The sequence below is a fragment of the Paroedura picta genome, chromosome 2 (assembly GCF_049243985.1).
Source record: "Paroedura picta isolate Pp20150507F chromosome 2, Ppicta_v3.0, whole genome shotgun sequence".
Lineage (NCBI taxonomy): Eukaryota > Metazoa > Chordata > Lepidosauria > Squamata > Gekkonidae > Paroedura > Paroedura picta.
This window is the reverse complement of record NC_135370.1, coordinates 46,480,963-46,500,350: the sequence shown is the minus strand read 5'-3', so window position 1 is coordinate 46,500,350 and position 19,388 is coordinate 46,480,963. Positions and strand designations below refer to the sequence as shown.

At 41.3% G+C, this 19,388-nt stretch overlaps 1 protein-coding gene across 4 annotated transcripts in view; it reads left to right on the top strand.

Annotated features, from left to right (window-relative positions):
- Positions 1–19,388, top strand: part of GALNT13 (polypeptide N-acetylgalactosaminyltransferase 13) — a 313,273-nt gene that overhangs the window by 287,310 nt on the left and 6,575 nt on the right. The window contains exons 11-12 of one of the 4 annotated variants that reach the window (XM_077320015.1): positions 1,621–1,650; positions 9,371–10,831. The exons of 1 other annotated variant lie outside the window; for it this stretch is intronic. In XM_077320015.1, the coding sequence (XP_077176130.1) occupies positions 1,621–1,650; positions 9,371–9,556 (216 nt within the window). In that variant the 3' untranslated portion in view covers positions 9,557–10,831. Of the gene's footprint in view, positions 1–1,620; positions 1,651–9,370; positions 10,832–19,388 lie in introns of those variants that run through there. 2 more of the 4 variants (XM_077320013.1, XM_077320012.1) reach the window with 2 other exon arrangements.

Here is a 19,388-nt window from a genome sequence, read left to right as displayed (position 1 = left end):
TCTCCCCACAACAGACACCCTGTGGGGTGGATGAGGCTGAGAGAGCCCTGATATCACTGCCCGGTCAGAACAGTTTTATCAGTGCTGTGGGGAGCCCAAGGTCACCCAGCTGGCTGCATGTGGGGGAGTGCAGAATTGAACCCGGCTTGCCAGATTAGAAGTCCGCACTCCTAACCACTACACCAAACTGGCTAACCACTACACCAAACTAGGACCAAGGAAGCCTTAATGTGCTTTCTTCTCCAAGCTCCTCTCTCACACCATGTCCACCCAGGTTGCTCCTTTAATGTAATGTAATGAAAGCCCAGTTTTTGTTAAGCTTGTATTTGGTAAGTACTACCCTTTTTAAGTTCTGTTTTTTCCCCCTGGTGATTAGGTTTCTAGAAACATCTGTCCTTTTTGTATTTGCACCCATGGCATGGATTTTTCTATCTGCATTTCAAATCCAGTTTCAGTATTAGCTATATAATATATGTGCATTAATAATTGGAGTTACTATAAAAATTCTGTTGCCTGTTTCTAGGAAAAACTAATCATTAAAGATTTAATACACATGGAACTGTAACTATAACAATATATGTTGGTCAAGCCTCAGCCTCCATTCTCAATTGGCCTTGGGTGTCTTTTTCCATGTCATTTCTTGGCACCACTTTCTTTCTATCACTTTTGGACCATGATATCTATCCTCTCTGTACTGTTTGTGCTGCGTTGTAAAGAGCCATAACAATGAATCTCAGATCCCTTGCAGCATACACCAGTGCTTCTGAGTACCACTGCGTATTTGAGTACATTTCCCCCCTCACCAGAGCTCCTTAGACTGCATTACCAACCATTTACAATTCACCTATACACTGTTATTGGAGTTTATGGCAGCACAAATGGCTGTTTTCAAAGAAGGGAGCTTCAGCCAACTCACTGCATATAGATTCAGGTGTATGGCCATGTTTATCTGAAGTAGCAAAATGAAATTTGAGTCCAATGGTACCTTTAAGACCAACAAAGTTTTATTCAAGGCATGAGCATTTGTGGATGTGCAATGTCTGAGACGGTAATGACTGGGGAAGGCACTGGCAAACCACCCCGTGTTGAGTCTGCCATGAAAACGCTAAAGGGCGTCACCTCAAGGGTCAGACATGACCCGGTGCTTGCACAGGGGATACCTTTACCTTTAAGGTCTGAGAAAGTATGCATGCACATGAAAGCTCACATCTTGAATAAAACTTTGTTGGTCTTAAAGGTGCCATTGGACTCAATTTTGTTTCACTGCATGTTGTTGTTGTTAGTTGCAAAGTCATGTCTGACCCATTGTGACCCCATGGGCAATGATCCACCAGGCTTTCCTATCCTCTGCCATTTCCCGGAGTCCATTTAAGTTTGCACCAACTGCTTCAGTGACTCCATCCAGCCACCTAATTCACTATTTGCCTGCAGTACTGACAAGAGAGTATTTTAGACACAAAAGTATATTCAGTTATGTGATAAATAATTTCTAGTTGATTCTGAGGGCTAGTATTTAAAGTTTAAAAACATGTCAAAGAATTGTTTGTCAGAAGATTACAATTATTTATGGTAAAATATTTTCCCGGGTTAAAGTTTGATAGTGTATTTTGCTTTTGTCAGCATATAGGTAAATGGGAATATAGCTTTGAGGTAAGTGACTTAAACTTTATAATCCCTGTGATTGCTTCTAGGGTAGAATCTTGCTTTACTCTTGTTGTTGACCTGACCCTTACTTAGGTAGACTGTATTATTTTATGTGAACTTTAGGCTTCCAGTTACATATAGTCCAGTACTAGTAGTTGAAAATATTTTGTTGCAATCCTCTTAGATTCCTTTTTTAAAACCTTTTAACTCCAAGTAGTGCTGAAGATGTGTCAGCAAAATGGCAAAAATATCCTTTCCTAGTATGTATGTCATATATTTTTCTAGGACTGCATTTTCCCCTTCTCCTAAGCCAGTGGTTCATAACTCCCTCTCACCAAATATGCATCTTTGTCATCAAATGCCATCCAAGTTTTATTTAAAACACATACACACACTGATATAAAACAGTCTTTCAAACCAGGCCACCACGATGATGATAAACGAATACATTTTCATCTCATCAGCACATTTAATAAATTTACGATACGCCTGATGGCCATTTATTGTTATGTTAGATTCCATGTTGTTTAATGCCAGACTAAGACATTTGATCTTCAGAACAATGTGAGCAGTATCAAACCATTCCAAACCTATTGCAAAAAGAGAGAAGGGGCTACCTAAAATCCCAAATGTTCTAAAGTTCTGAGCATCATCTGAAATGTGTCGATCACCACCACCCCATAAGCCATATGCTCCAGTTAAGAACCAGTGTCTTAAGCACTACAGTACTATGGTTTTCTTCAGCTAGCCTTGTTATCCAAAATGTCATTTATGGTTTATCCTGTGCCTGAAAACTGCCAAGTTCCCATTGATTTGGTAGTAAAGCTGAATAAAATATTTTGTTAACGAACCACACAACAATAAAATATCAGCATCATGTACTCCAGAGAGGAGAAATTGCTTGAGACAGGCTGGGATAGAAAATTGACAAATAGAGAACTGTCCACCTTTAATTTCATTTATTCAAAATGGTTATGTCAGACTGCTTTTTTTAAAGCACTCAGTGAACAAGTGACGTGAGGAAAGTTGAATAAATGCTGGAGGATGCAAGGAGGTGGGTGGGAGAACTGAATGTGAAGACATCTGGCAGATAGGAGAACCATCCAAATCATAACCTAAGGTGCTTCTAGTTCTGACATTTTATTGTGTATTTCCATACCTATTAAAGATTATCAGTATAGACATTCCTTGTTACTTTGAACAACCTTTCTTTTAGGCATGTGCAAAAAAAACCCCAACAACAACAGTATTTTTCAGGTTCAGGTATATTGGACCAGAAAATGTACCAATATTTCTGAATCCCCATTCTTGGTATTGTTATTCGGGTCTGGCAATATTCAGAAATATTGAATATTTTCAGCTTCATTATACCCTATTGGGCCATAAAAGTCAATGGTAAATCTAGCCTGAGTCTGTTCAATGCTCGGGGGTGTTGAGATAGAGGCACCAAGTTTGCAGCAAAGCTGTTGGAGACTCTTCTCAACATAAACCCCAAGTTTCAAAATGATTGGACCGGGGGTCCAATTTTCTGGTCACCCAAGATAGTTGCCCCCATCCACCATTGTTTCCAGTGGAGAAAAATAGCTAGGCAGCAGTAAAAGTTCAGCAGAATGTCCCAGAGAATCTTGCAACTGAAAGGGGGAGGGACATTTTTGCAGTGCCAGCCCAGCAGAACCAATGCCACTGGCCATGTCAAAACCCATCGGGATTAAGGCCACATCTGTGAATCTCTAAAGTAAAAGCTATGAGGAGGGCATTTCTGGACAACAGAATTAATGCAAGTAATGTACTCGTGCTGATCTCTAGGACTGACCGATTTGTTCACCTTGCAGTTCAAGGGACTTTCAAGAGTCTCCTCCAGCACCAGAGTTCAAAACCCTCAATTCTTTGACGCTTGGCCTTCCTTATGATCCAACTTTCATATAAATTATAGTAATCTCCTAATAGCCAAAGACTTAACGCATTTCCACCTCTGCAGGAATTCCTGAGGTCAATATTAAGCACACAAGAGCACACAACAAATCTAGGGAAGGTTATTGAAGGAAGCCCTTTGGAAAACCCCTGCTTTGTATGAACACATTTAACATGCAGTGGACATGCATATAAATGTTGGTTTACCACCCTGGTGATTGAAAAATGATATAAAAATTTATTGGGTGTTACTAGTTTTTATGTTAATTTTTTTTGTCATGTTTTACTGTAAACCGCCATGAGCTGGCTGTGCCAGGAGTGGCAATACAGAAATGTAATTAATAAAATAAAATAAATGTATATCTGTGTTTTAAAACAAATGTGTGTGCTTAATATTCACCTCTGAGGAAGACCTGCACAGGTCAAAACTCATTAGTTAGGATAGAACCATATGTGTGGACTATATAAAAAGTGTCATTCTCTGCTGTTTTTATTGTTTTTAATATTTATATATATATGAGCTCCAGAAAATTCAAATGAAATGCGTTTACACCATATAATGTTGCAGCTTTCTCAACCATTTTAGGTTCTCAACTCCATTCCAGGTTGGGTTTCTCCCCACCCCCTTTTGTTGTTGTTGTTGTTTGGCAAATGCAATAGTGCCCAGCTGCAAAACCCCAGTGCCAGTGTGGCAGCAGTGCCATACAAACCTAACAGACCAGGCTCAAATAGAATGTAGACCAGAACCAGAAAGAAAACCCTAAACCCCTCCCACTACCTACCACCACCCACTAAATCTGAAAACACTACCAGTACAAGAAGAAAGAATAAATTTTAAAAAATGTTCTTCAAACCTGTCAAAGTCTTCTCCAGCGTTTTTCAGAAGTCCATAGTAGGATATGTGAGACCAGGCAACACTGCAGAGTCAAGGTCAGAGCTGCAGTAATCTAAAGCTACAGCCACACAGTCTCCAAAACAGCCAAAGAGTCAGGCTCAGCCAGACCCTTGCTTTTATGCTCTCTGGCTACACACAGACTTTCCAAAAAGTGATGGGCCAAACAGCAGTTTCTCCCCACCTCCACCACCTAAATTCCTATTTGCCTAATCCTAATCACCTTCCCCTTTAACTGGGAAATGGGTGGAGAAAGGAAGGTTGTTATGCTGGAGTTTACTGTAACCAGCAACAAGCTTGCCACTTTCAGACCCAAATTGCAATGCCATTTGCAAAAGCATTCCTATTTTTGGCCAGGCTTCTGCCACTGGTCTACAAAATATGCGTCTTCCCGTTCCCTCTTGTTGCCCTGGAAACCAGAGGAAAAGATGGAAAAGCCCCCCAAGGCCAATTTCACACAGGCGGAAAAGACTGAGAGGGCAGCCATATGGAAGGGGGGCAAATCCCTGCTTTCATATGTCTTTGCCACCAGGCTGCCACCCTCCCAGACTTGGTACGGATCGGGCCCCCGAAGCCCCGGGTTAAGGGAACACATAGTTTTCCAAGCTCAGCTTAGTGCACTGTTGGGCCAACAGAGCCTGTCCTTATAGGCCTGGCTCCTTCCTGTTCTATGGTGGCCCAGAGGGGGCAAAAAATGTCCTGGTTGGCTTCACAGCACTTTGCTGTGCTACAAGGCAGGGTGGACCAGGGCAATCCCACCTTCCTGCAAAATAACCCCCCACACACACACATGTGCAGTCTCCTCGCATGTTGAAACTAATGCGCCACTGCTTTGTTCCCCAGGGGGACTAATTTCAGTGGGACACTGGGTGTGTACCACATGTGGACACAGACTGCCTTGGAGCATGCAGCTCCACAGAAATGCACTCCCAGCATCACCATGCAGAATTGGCTGTAGAGAAGAGAGCTGAAACATAAGCTTTTAACTTTCTTTCCCTTTAAAGATTAAACATCTCTCCCCATCAGCTGGAAACAGCTATTCGGTATAGTCAAATAAGGCCTCCCCAGCACTAATATTTTCAGGTTTCTTTGGTATTGACTATACCAGTTCCTGAAACAGATTCCCTAATCTATATTTGATAAAGGAGATACCGAAAAATATAGAACAAGGCATATTTTGTCATTTTTATCAGGTTAACTAAACCAAATGCCTATGCCTAATTTCTCTTGCGGATGGGATTGCTGAGTAATCCTTGATTGACCATCTTTCATTAACAAGATTTTCTTGTACTGATCTACATGAAATCCTGTACAAGATCAGTTCTAAAGTTATAGCAGCCAAGCAGTATCATTCTGTTGAACCTAGTAGTAGATCATTCTGCGTTTCCACCACAAGTGCAGGACCTCTGTAAAATGAAAGATTAATAGTTATATGGGGTTTATCATTTTCCTGTAAATTGGTAGGATTAAAGGAAAGGCAAACAGTACAGGGAGGGCTCTGTGTGGCCTTGAGATAAGCTTACTTTTATTGAATTAGTACAACCTACTGAATTTAAAGCTCTTAATAGGTTCTCTCCAGATCTCAAGATGTTTGTCAAATTCATCTCACCTTGTTTATAAATATCTGTTGAATATGTTTTAATCATTGTTTAAATATGCAAGGCTATTACAGTTCCTGTTAATTTATTCACATGACATTTCCTTTCCACTAGTAAAAAAGGAATAGACATGAGCATGCATCTCAGATTCATAATGAAACTAACGCAAAAATTGATGTTCCAGCTGCTTACTCAGACTGACATTATAAGGACACTAATGCTTGAAATTTTCTTGTTATCCATGCAGTACTTGATCACACACAAAAACTGTATGCTGCAGTGCCTTGTTAGAAAAGCATTCAGAAATATATATTTTTATTTTTAAACAATTGTACTCAAGCACAGCTGTAACCTCTTTGCTGTATTGAGTTTTTTGCCTTTCAATTTCTACCATTCAGCTTTCCTTTAAAAATTTTTAAAAAACCCATATTGTGGGCAGTCTTTATTATGAATAATGTACTAAGACAGTACTCTATACTGATCATTCATGTGTCATTTTGTGCTCCTCTGCTCTTTGTTTCAGTTTCCATAAACTCAGAGAACCTTTTAATAATTGGTGCTCCTCTATAGATTTTGAAGATGGTTGTATTTTTTTAGATCATGTTGAAGATAAAAAATTAATAACTTGTCCCTCATTCAAGTTTCAGTTTTCTTACCTGAGATCCTTGCCCCTTGCTAAATTTGCTTTTTTTCATTCTTGGCACTGCATGAAACTTATAAATTGGGCATTTTTGTGGATTTAGATGTGCCAGTCCAAAGCTCCTGTGTGAATTGAAAGGTGCACAAAGAGTGCCTGTATGTTCACCCATTCACCAGAGACATTTGTATGTGCGTTGCTTTGAGTACCTGGAGCTGCCTTCCCCGTTGAAGGGAATTAGGAAGCCCTTGTAGACTAAGGAGTGTTGAGGGGAATATGAAGCACCCTCCAATTGATCTCTGGATCAAAATGAGTGCCTCTACTAGTTTTCAGTTTCATTTTATCAAAGCTTTGGAACTTGCCATTTTGGCTTTCCAAAATGTAGGTGGGGAACAGCATATGACTTTTGTAATCATATAGCACAGATTCTTAGATCAATAGGTGGCATTTGGAATATGTTCATGGATGTGCATAGATATACATATAGATAAATTATTCAGTTTCTTAACCTTGCCCGTGCTTGAGCCCTTGCAACTGCTGAGGATCTCACCTCACTTTCCTGCTTCCTCTCAGTATGCTTACAAAGAAAGGCTCAAGTGGGGCACCATTGCAGTCAGCACACACTGTGCACACTAGCAGCATGTATTTTGAAAAAGAAGCAACCCCACATCCACCTATATTTATTTATCATTTGCTTTCTAGACCACTCCTCCCTGCAAGCTGGTTTGGGGTGGTTAACAACATAAATTTATTAAAACCATTTCAATTAAAACATGATAAAATACAGTAAAAAAAAAAAAAGGGACTTCATCATTTGTGTTACCAGCATTGTCTAGCTGGCAGTTAGCTGGTTATTCTCAATGGTGCAATGTTCCCTGGGGTGAGGGAGAAGCCCAAAGTAGGGAGAAGGATATTGAGAAAGAAAGGAGGGAGACCTACAGATGTTTCAAGCCATCCTGGCCTTAACTTAGCAATTCTCTGAAATTATTATTATTATTTATTAAATTTATTTCCCACCACTCACGGCAAGCCTTCTCGTGGCAGGTTACATAATAAAACCCAGCAAAACCCCATTAATATTAAATCAAGCATGGCGGTAAAAATGATCATCCCATCCCACAGCTGGTATAACTGCCGCTTGGGGCACCAGTGGGACTGCACCTATCGACAACCACTTACACAATATTCTAAGCTTAAAGTGGCAGTATCTTCCAGGGGTGGCCATCCAATCTTCCATGCCCTAGACCTGACGGAAGAGCTCCATCTTACAGGCTCTGCAGAATGTTGTAAGCTCCTGCAGGGCCTGCAGCTCTTCTGGGAGCTCATTTCACCAGGTTGGGGCCAGGACCGAAAAGGCCCTGGGCCCTGGTCGAGGCCAGGTGAACTTCTCGTGGACCAGGAACAACCAGTAAGTTGGTACCCGCAGAGCGTAAAGCCCTGCAGGGGGTATAGGGCAACAGATGGTCCTTTAGATATGTGGGTCCCAGACTGCAAACTCAGCAAATATAGATCCTTGACCTACATGAGGGTCCCAAACCTTGGGGTGAGGACCCTTTCTCTAGGACAGGGGTAGTCAAACTGCGGCCCTCCAGATGTCCATGGACTACAATTCCCAGGAGCCCCTGCCAGCGAATGCTGGCAGGGGCTCCTGGGAATTGTAGTCCATGGACATCTGGAGGGCCGCAGTTGGACTACCCCTGCTCTAGGACATGCTCACTGTGAGGCTGTTTGTTATCAAAGGTCATTGGAGGTGAAACACTTTATCCTCTTGTAGTGTCTATAAGTACTGGCAGTGCCACATAGAATGTTACCCTGTGAGCTTTTTAATGACCTACCTGCTAACAAATGGGAAATGTGATTTGGGAAGAAGTGGAGATCACCACATATCCAATAGCAATGTTATTAAATGCCCCTACATGGAGGCTGCATCTGCTAATGACTGAATATTATGATATTGTTGTGCCAAGGATGCCATTAATTGGATTTTCCAGAGTCAGCAAACCATTCCAGTCGTGAATTATTGGTGTAATATAATATCCAACGATTTGTGGATTTGGCCATCAAAAACTTTTTAAAAATAAATGCCTTTAATCAAGAAGAAAATCGGACTAGAACAACCTCTTTAATGCCATATTAGTCTACATGCACAGCAGTTTTGCCTCTTAAAAGTGTTGTTTATCGCCTCCCAAAAAGAAAGTGATCGCTGTCGGCTGCATAAAAGCAGTTCCAGAAGGACTGTTCAGTTAGATTTTGATGAACAGGGTGGTTAACCTTAGGTGAATATAAAATGAATATTTCCATTGAACTTACACAATCAACAGAGATAATGATAAATGTTTGTGCAATAAGTGTTCTACTTTACTTGGGAGAATAATCTTGGCCAGCATGCTTAATACAATTCCATCCTCATTCATAGGACAATTCTGACTCATTTTTAGGTTGAAGTTTACTCCTTATAACACGGTTTCTTGGTGGGATTTGATTATCTTGTGTTCATTAGCACAACCAGTTTTTATAGTGTTTATGCTATGTAACAGCCAAGGATTACTTGTAGGGGAAAAAAATCTTACAGCTATGGTTGAGACCACCAAGTAGTCTAGTGGGTAGACCTCATTGCCAAAGGCCCTATGGAAATTTTCTCGTTTCTTTATTTGTGATTTCTGTTTGTACCATTCTTCTGTCGCACAGACACATACATTTCTTCATATCATTACCCAATCGTGTCTGACAATAAGCAGAATAGAAGATGGCACTCACGGCCCCACAGTGGAGGCGTGTAATGGCGGTCGTTCTCAAAGATGGCTGCTGAGAAACTACACGCGGCTGGAGGTTTTTAGGAACATTTTTGACAGCCCCACTGACTATTTCCTTTAGCAAATGGTTGGTATCAAAGAATGAACTCATTTTATGTGTGTTCGTTTTCTCTCTCTTTGTTTTGTCTTCTGCTCTCCTAACTAGTTTAGTTACATTAGATAGTAGGAAAAAAATGTGTTCTGTTTGAATGTGTGGCTTTTAAGTCTTTAGTAAGCCAAGTGGCAGCTATATTAATGAACCAGTCTTATCCTACTGTCTTCTATACAAAGAGAGCCTTGAAATGTTGAATCATCTAAGATGGCACTGATCTGCTATCTTCCTGTATAACACTAGTGCCTGTAGGAGAGATGATCAATTTCATAGCCACTGAGTGTCACTAAAGAACAGTCGTCCTTCATTCTATAGCTGGCCCTGTTTAGACGGCAGAACAGAGCAGAGCATAAGTTCTGGCTGTCAGCAGGTACATGATAATCTGTCCCCGAATAGAGTGACTTGTCATCTTATTTCAGCCCATGGTTTTCTTTTTAAATGCCCCTTCTTTTAGGTAAACACCTCTTCCTGAGAACGTGATGGCACCCATGCTTTGGATGTCATCCACCAGAGGAGATGCAGGGAGCATCTACTCTGACTAGAGCCCACAAGGCCACTCTTCTGGTGGTTTAGGCCACTCTATTTCAGCACATCCTCGACAGAACCATTGCTCTATTATTATTATTATTATTATTATTATTATTATTATTATTATTATTATTATTATTATTATTATTATTATTATTATTATTATTTAATTTCTAGACCGCCCTTCTCCCAATAGGTCTCAGGGCGGTTTACAACATAAATAGTTAAAACACAATAAAATCCCCATAAAAACCCCAATTAAAAGTTACATATAACATATCACATAACATATAGCGGCGGTGGTCACAATTCTGATCTTAGTTCAGCCTGGTGGAGAGAATAATGTTCAGAAGAGGGTGGCACCAATACAATAGATCTAACCATGATCTCTGTGTTAGAGATCTCAATATTGGAGGGGATCCTCTGATGGATTAGTGGGAGAGCTGCCCTGGCCTCAACCATATGCCTGGCGGAAGAGCTCCGTCTTACAGGCCCTGCGGAAAGCTGGTAGATCCTGCAGGGCCCTTAGCTCTTCTGGGAGCTCGTTCCACCACTCTTGATTTGTGAATGACTGCTGTCTTTCAAGTATATTTCAGACTGGATTTCCATGGGGAGCATTTGTTATGTTTCTCTGTATTTATTCATCTGATGTTATCCATTATCAGCTGTTATAACTTTTGTCATTTTTATTGTTGGCTGCCTCGTGCAAAAGTGGATGTGATGTAAGTTTTAAACAATAAATGAATGACCTTGTTTTTGCCATTGCTGTGGTGCAATGCAGGGAGAAGGTGACAGTGACTACGAAACTTACTTTCGTACTTAACTTTGTCAAATATATCACTGACATGGATGGATACAATAAGAACATAAATGGTATCTGTCTGCCTGAGCCAGCTTGGTGTAGTGGTTAGGAGTGCAGACTTCTAATCTGGCATGCCAGGTTTGATTCCCCACTCCTCCTCCATATGTAGCCAGCTGGGTGACCTTAGACTCGCCACATCACTGATAGAGCTGTTCTGACCGAGCAGTAATATCAGGGCTCTCTCAGCATCACCTCCTCACAGGATGTCTGTTGTGGGGAGAGGAAAGGGAAGGCGACTGTAAACTGCTTTGAGACTCCTTCGGGTAGAAAAATGTGGCATATAAGAACCACTTCTTCTTCTGTGCTCTATAGGCATGAAGGGTCCCGTTATGATGCAAAGACCATGTTTCTTCAGTTTAAAAAACTTTGTCTCAGATCCAGAGAGCCAGTTTGGTGTAGTGGTTAGGAGTGCGGACTTATAATCTCGCATGCCAGGTTCGATTCTGCGCTCCCCCACATGCTGCCAGCTGGGTGACCTTGGGCTCGCCACGGCACTGATAAAACTGTTCTGACCGGGCAGTGATATCAGTGCTCTCTCAGCCTCACCCACCCCACAGGGTGTCTGTTGTGGGGAGAGGAATGGGAAGGCGACTGTAAGCCGCTTTGAGCCTCCTTCGGGTAGGGAAAAGCGGCATATAAGAACCAACTCTTCTTCTTCTTCTTCTTCTTCAGAGAGGAACAAGCTTCAAATTGCAGTATACGTGCCATATTGTATACAATATTATGGGTTTGAGCCAGTACTGCAGTGTTTGTTACAAACTCTCTGCTTGGAGCATATTTCTAGGATTGCTTTCTCCCATTCTAGCCTCTCTTTTGTACTTTGAGGAAGAGTTGGTTTTTATACCCCGCTTTTCTCTACCAGGAGTCTCAAAGCAGCTTACAATCACCTCCCCTTCCTCTCCCTACAACAGGCACCCTGTGAGGTAGGTGGGTCTGAGAAAGCCCTGATGTTACTGCTCTGTGAGAGCAACACTGTCAGGGCTAGGATATGTTAGCAGAGTAAATAAGTCATTGGAATTGCACATGCTGATTTAAGTATAGGAAAAAGGATTTATTAAAGAATTGCCATACTTGATAGTGCAGAAGAGAGAGAGACAGACCTGATTACATGCCTAGCTGAGAGAGACTGGAAGATGTGGCTTCCGAGAAGAAGCACGGACTTGCCCTTAAGAGTAGCAATCTCGAGACAGACAAAGAGAGACACTTAACATGAGAGAAGGTCCTGACCTTACCATCATATCTAGTAGTCTTTTTGCTGCCCCCTGCAGGATCTTCTTTGTACAGCAGACACCCAGCTGGCTGCATGTGAGGGAGCGGGGAATCAAACCAGGTTAAAAGCTGCCACTCTTAATCACAACACCAAGCTGGCTTCTACTGCTTATAAGCCCCCATACTGTGGCCTTATTATGAAAATGCCCAATATGGACATTTGGTCACGATGGAAAGAATAGTTGCATAAACCTTGGCTATACCTGCTTTGCACAGTGATGCAGGTACTTGCATATGTACTGGATTTGTTCCCAAGGCTCTCATTTCACTGTGCAATGAATCCAGTAAACACTGTGTAAGGGATGAAGGCTGGCCCAAGAATTCCATCTATGAAATAAGCCATAAAGGGGGATCTGAATGAAGGTGGGTTAGTAGCTTTATCTAATCAACATCCATCAGTTCTTGTGCCTTTATATTCCTCGTGTTGTTTAAAGCAACCTTCGGTGACTTATGCATTTTAGTAATGTCCGTTGTGAAAATATTGGATGTTTTGCATTAGAGCTATGACTTGGTTACCCCCGCAAATCTCTGCTAATGGACGGCATCTGCATCGACAGAATGGGACATCCTTGTCTTCACCTCTCACTGCAACCTTGAAATGCTTCCTTGAATGCCCATGGTTTTCATGGGTTCAGGGATCCCACAGGAACAATATGAGGGTGAATTGCACACCTGTAATGGGAGAGGGAATATCAATGAAGATTTATTTATTTCATTTACACTCTACCTCAGTGTGGACCTAGAGTAGAGTTCACTGTTCTCACTGCCATTTTATCCTCACGACAACCCTGTGACCAACCCAAGATCACCCATAAAGTTTCCATGGCAGAGTGGGGATTTGAACCTGGGGCTCCCAGATTCCACTCTACTCTCTAACCACTCTCTAACACTACTCCACAACACCACACTGGCATGCCTCCTTTCCTTTCACAGATGTTTATCACAGGATCCTACCCAGTAATTTTTTCAGGACTGTTTCCAGAACACTTTACACATCTTTACAGAAATGTCGTCCCCCAAGTTTTGTTTTAAATAAACAACTATCCAGCTTGATAATCATTTTATTATAATAATTATTATTCCCCTCTGCAAATTGCTTAAGCAGCAGAATCACCACACTGTTCTACTATCTCATAATGAATGGTATTGTATACCCTTCTAGACAAGCTTACATATGTTTGAGTAAAGAAAACAGAAGGGTTTTTTCTCCTTATTGTAATTGTTTGTGCAGCTTGAGATTGCCACAGTGTAATAATCATGGTGCTGAAAAATTAACAAGATATTCCAGACAGGATGTTTTTGTTGGTATTATTTTCCCAATATAATTGATTGTTGACCAAACAAAGCAGGCTTTTTTTTTTTTTTTTTGGTAACAGCATACTTAACAACAGAACAGGAAACATGAGTGTTTTTTTTAGAAGACAGTTGATAAAACCCAATAATATTCTTGCCTCAGGTGAGATGGTGTAACAAATACGAAGCTGCAACTGATCAGACTACACGGTATCTGTAGCCTTGCTTGGATTTCTGGTCCTGACACTTAGCACTATCTGTTTAAATAAGCCTAAAATGTTGAGTTACCCTGAACAGAGTGATTTGATGAATAAACCACATGGGTTAAGATTCATATAATTAAGAGGAAATGTTCTCACAGTGCTGGAAAATATGGAATAGCTATATGATGTAATATAAAAGGATGTAGACGTTTCTTTGGGGATTGCATGATGGTTTGTTTAAACTGAGAGGCATAACCTCAGGGGAGATGTTCCTTAATGAGCATTCCCAGTAGCAACTGTACAGCACATGAAGTTGTGAAATAGGACACATGTCAATCTGAGCGTGAAATAAAGTGTCGTCATTTTGCAGAAGGCGAGAGATTTGTACAATCTCATCACTGCAACTGACTCTGGGAAATGGTTTCATTACTTTTTAAAACATTGAATTGACAAATGTTGTCGCAGTGTGTTTTTCCCCTCCTCCTTAATGCTATCTATAAAGGTGCTAAATAAATAAGAGCTAGTGCCACTGGATAAAGAGCCTTAAACTAATTTTTACTATTCAGTTTTGTTGTAAACAAGTTATCATTGTTGATGACAGGGAAGATTATGCTTACAAAGTCACTAATGCATATGGATCCTCATGCTTTGTAGCCATTTAGTGAGAGAGCTACTGCAGTACAGTGAAGTACACAGAAGCACACGTCGAACAAAACATTTTCATTGCGTGTTTACTCTCAAGTAGACATTTAGGAGAAATTTAGGAGAAATTTGAGCTACAAGTACCATTTTCCCCACACAATTACTTTAAGGGTGAAGAAATGAAAGTAATTAAATATAAAATTGAAATGGTTCCAGAAGCTCCATCATCAACCAAAAGAGAAATTGCAATCCAGAAATTGGAAGGAGACTGATTGAGAAATGGAATGAGCAAGGAAGGTGTAGGGACATGTCTCTGGTGACCAAGATCAAGTTAATTCATGCCTTGGTATTGTCCATACCACTTGAAATGTAGCGTTGGAGAACAGTTTTACAGATACTGTGCACTGTCAAAAAGACAAAAAAGTAAGTTCTAGTCCAATTCAAGTCTGAGTTCTGTGTTCAAGCTAACATGACTAGACTGAGGCTATAATGTTATGAAAAAAACAAGAGTCACTGGAAAAAATAATACTAAGAAAAGTTGAAGGCCACAGGAAAAGAAGACTCGGCATTAGATAGGTGGGCTCTATAAAGGAAGCCACGGCCCTTAGTTTGCAAGACCTGAGCTAGGCTGTTAACAACAGTGTGTTTTGGAGAACATTATGTCATAGAGTCATTGTAAGTCAGAAGTGACTTGACAACGATTAACAACACACACATGAATGAATTCCATAACATTCTCTCACAGTTGAGTTGAACAGAGCTGGGATTTTCCAAGCATTGCATTAGGGATCATAACTCCCTAATTCTATGTCATTTGAAGTTTATCAAGGTCATGATGGGTCACCATAAGGTAGCACTGGGTTAAAGTTGGCTTGGTGGGTCGCAGAAAGACACCAGCGTAATTTTATGAAGTGCAGATAAAATTTGTTGCATATTTTGAGTCACTTGGTTTTTTTTCTCCTCGCCCTCATGAAATGTTTTCAGATCTTCCGCACTGTATCGCCATGCAGGGTGTAAATGCACAATGACAGTCTAAAAGAACTGTGATTTATAAACGCATGCTGTCCATTTCCAAAATGAAAGGTAGCCAAGAAGATTAAAATATACCATGCTATTGAAGTTTTTCAGCATTTTTATTAAGTAATGCTTTCTGAAATAGAACTGACATCCTTGGATACATTGGTTGCCATAGTAAGCATTTTCTTCAGCATTGATTACTACCAAAGAGAGCCTGCATGCAGTGAGCAAATCGACAGACTGCAAGAGCTGTCTGGGCTGACTGCTTCCATGCCCAATGTCTATTCAAACTGAAAATCAAACCTTTCTTCACATTAGCCACACAAATCCAGACAGTATTTCATTTACAAGAATCACCTCGAAACTAATGTTATTAGTAAGATATGCAATATCAAGGCATCGTGACATGAAAAAAAACAGAAATGCTTCTCTTCCCAACTACCGTGTTATCTACCTAAACTAAATAAGATTTATTTCTCTAGCCTGGAAATTGTAAAGACACTGACCAATGAAATCTATGCCATAACAAAAATTATACTAGTACATTAGTGGATAGATCATAAAGGCAAAGTTAAATATAGTAAAGATCATGCCAGGAAAAAGCACTTGCCCCTATAAGACCCAGGAGTTGTATGAGCTTAATTGCAAAAGAATGGCTTGGAAAACATTTCCAAAGCAGGGCAAGCGGCATTTCAGTCCGGCTTCTCTAAATGGCACAATGCAATGGAAGGCTGGTTAGCTAGCTAGTCATGAGAATAACAACAGTCCTTGGAAGGATCCTGATGTGTGTATTGGTTACTGAAGCAGGTAATGTCCTTGCTGCATATTGCTCAGTGTGACTGTGACCTTCAAAAGTGCTATTTTTAAAAAGAAGTGTCTAAAAATCTTCACCATTATCAAAAAGTTGTAAAGCCAGCAAAATAGTCCTTGCTGTCTGATGGGTATATTGATGCAGAGCTGACCAATAAAAACCCTCAATGGTTAGTAGAACAAAGTTTGTTTTAGAACTAAAGATTATAGACTCTTCTTATAGGCAGTGTTTCAACTTTTAAGGAGGAGCGCTTGAATCCATCAGATAATCTGCTTAATCCAATATTCTAATACATTCTGTGTCAGAAAAGTTGAATTGTATTTACATTTCAAACATGCTGGGGCTGCAGGCATATAAGCTGCTCAGAGCGCCGAGACTGTCCTACATGGATAATAAATAAAAAGAACACTGTAAAATCCTTGAAGCATTTACACCCAGAATAATGTTGCATTTCAGAATTATTACAAGTTACTAGTAGTCAGTCACCATCATAATTGCATCCTTTTATATTAAATCTGTTTTTTTTCCTGGTCTTCCTTCTTTAGGATCTTGTAGCTTCACTACAGTAAAACATTTAGAGCTCATTTTAAGCAAGTTGGAAGTAATGGGAAGTTTTTAACCTAGGAAGGAAGACTACCAGATGGCAAGTATAGAGTAAAGATGCAGAAGGACGTAGACAAGAAATGATGGTTTTTGGCTACAGCAAGGCAGTCCATTCAGTATGGACTAGGGAAGTGCAAAAAAAAAAAAAAAAAAAAAACCCAAAGCAGCATTTTTGGGGTTCAGGTATATCAAACCTAAAAAATCTTGGTGTTTCCCAATACTCCCAAATAGTAGTATGATATATTGATTGGGTGAATATTTGGGATTCCCAATTTTTCAGCTCCATTATACCCTGTGGGGACTATTATAGTTAATGATCTCATCACAAAACCATACAAAGATGAAATCAAAGAGAAAAGGATGTTGCAGAGCCCACCTGATTGGCCCTCGATGGCATCACTCACTCTGGAGGACCAATCAGGTAGGGGACACCCCAACCACCTCTGCCTCCTCCTTGGCCCTCCAGGGCATCACTGGTTCCAGAGGACCAATCAGGTAGTGGATGCTCTGTCCCTGACTGCCTCCACCTCCTTCCACCAGCAGGAAGAGCCAGCAGCAAGGTAAGCTGGCCGAGGGTAGATGGGAGGGGGTAGCTGGGAAGGATAGAGAGGCTGCCCTGCAAGCTAGCCCCAAGGAAGCCGGGTGCAGTCTCTAAGGCCACCCACCTGCCCAAAATCCTGGGGGTGGGGGCAGGAAGATCCCACCAAAAGCCCTCTGCCATCTGTAGATACTTTGATACTGGTCAATGACCGTAATAAATAAATAATAATAAAATAAAAAGCCCTCTGCCAGCTTGCCCCCCCCCAACCGGGAAGGCCCTCAAATGACCAGAAGCCTCCACGCTGCTTGCCCATCCACCTCCACATAGGGCAAGGAGCATTGCTGGAAGGGTGATGGGGATGATGCCATCTCCCAGCCCCATGCACTCATAGTTGCCACGTGGGGAATGGGGGCTCCTGACTAACCCCAAACCTCTTACCTCAAAACCAGGCAGCAGCGGGAAGGGTTGCCACCAACTCCTTTCATCCCCATCCCACTGAGATTGGCATGGAGGGCGGTGCAGCGAAGCCCACTTTAAAAGCAGGCTAGCCTTTGCCATGTGACTGTGGGGAGATGGGCGGGGGATTCCACTACCACTGGCGAGGGAAGGTGCTGCCGGATTCTAGACTGCTTTTAAAGCAGGCTTAACCCCTATTAGGATATAATAATCAATCTGGGGCTCTGGGGGCTGTTTTTTTCTACATAGAGGCACCAGATTTGTAGTATAGCAGCTAATGCCTCCTCCAAAAAATTCCACAGGTTTCAAAACTAGTGGACAAGGGGGTCCAATTCTTTGGGCCCCCAAAGAAGGTGCCCCCATCCTCCATTGGTTTCAATGGAGGGGGGAGGCCTTAAAACAGTCCTTTTAAATAATCTTTGCAAGCCATGAGTGAACTCCGAAGGCATTAAAAGGTCTTGCTTTCCCTTTAAACACCTTTCAAAACCAGCAAGTTTACTCAGAAGACATTTAAAGACCTTTAAATTTGACTCACCTACAGTCCCCAAAATCCCAAATATTTTCAGGATTTTTGGGGGGGGCAGCCATTTCAGATAGCTGAAATCCAGCCCCAATCTGTATTTGGCTGAAGGGGATTTTTGGTTGTTTGGAGGGGAGGTTGGTCGTCTTTTTTGGTGCTGGTATACTGAATGTGCACTGTTAGTCCAGACGATCTAGCCATCCCTGCTGCAGAAACATCAAGACTAGATTAATGTTGCATGGAGCTGCCCTTGAAGAAAGGTCAGTTGGTAATTTACATGAGCTCAGCTGTAGTTAAGGTAGCTGCTTTGCACTGTCTTACGATGTTTCCTATTTGTTTCTGACTTCAGTGCATTGGGCTGGTTCTTGCTTTTTGAATAAACCTGTTAAGAGGGTCAAACATATTCCAGATTGAGTTGTTCCCCCCCCCCCTGTTTGTCTTGCTTTTTTGACTGATATACGGAAAACTGTATCTCCTTTCATTCATGCAGACAAGTTAGGCCTGTCACTGCTTGTTCAGCCTTGAGCTTTCACATGGGAAGCTTCCGTGTTCTGGAGTAGCCATTCCGAAAACATTAGGAAGGTGCCTGTACTTGGCAAGGCTGATTACAGCTTTTGAAAGGGACTCATGTATATGGCAATAGTCCCTGCTTCTGGTTTTAGTTTACTTGAGATTAATTTTTTTTAATTAATATGAATGATGCAAGAGGTGCCACAATTGTCACTTCAATCCACTTGCAATATTAAATTTTAGCATCATTTGTGACCTTGTTAGTTTTTGCAAGAATGCTAAAAAGTGGGTCCATACTGAAGCCCTATTATGATATTTGAGCTGTCTGTACTTTGATAAATTACAGGAGCCCCTCCTTAGGCGACGTTCGTGGTATGGAAGCTGCTGCAATCTGCCTTTCCCCCCCCCCCCATACTGACAAAGCAATATCAGGAAGAAGCCTTAATGTTGTTTGGATGAGTCTGTCCAGCAATGCCGAAGTAGACTTTGCACTCCACTCTTGAGAAGTGTATGAACTATTTGTTGACAGATTTTGAAAATGCAGAGA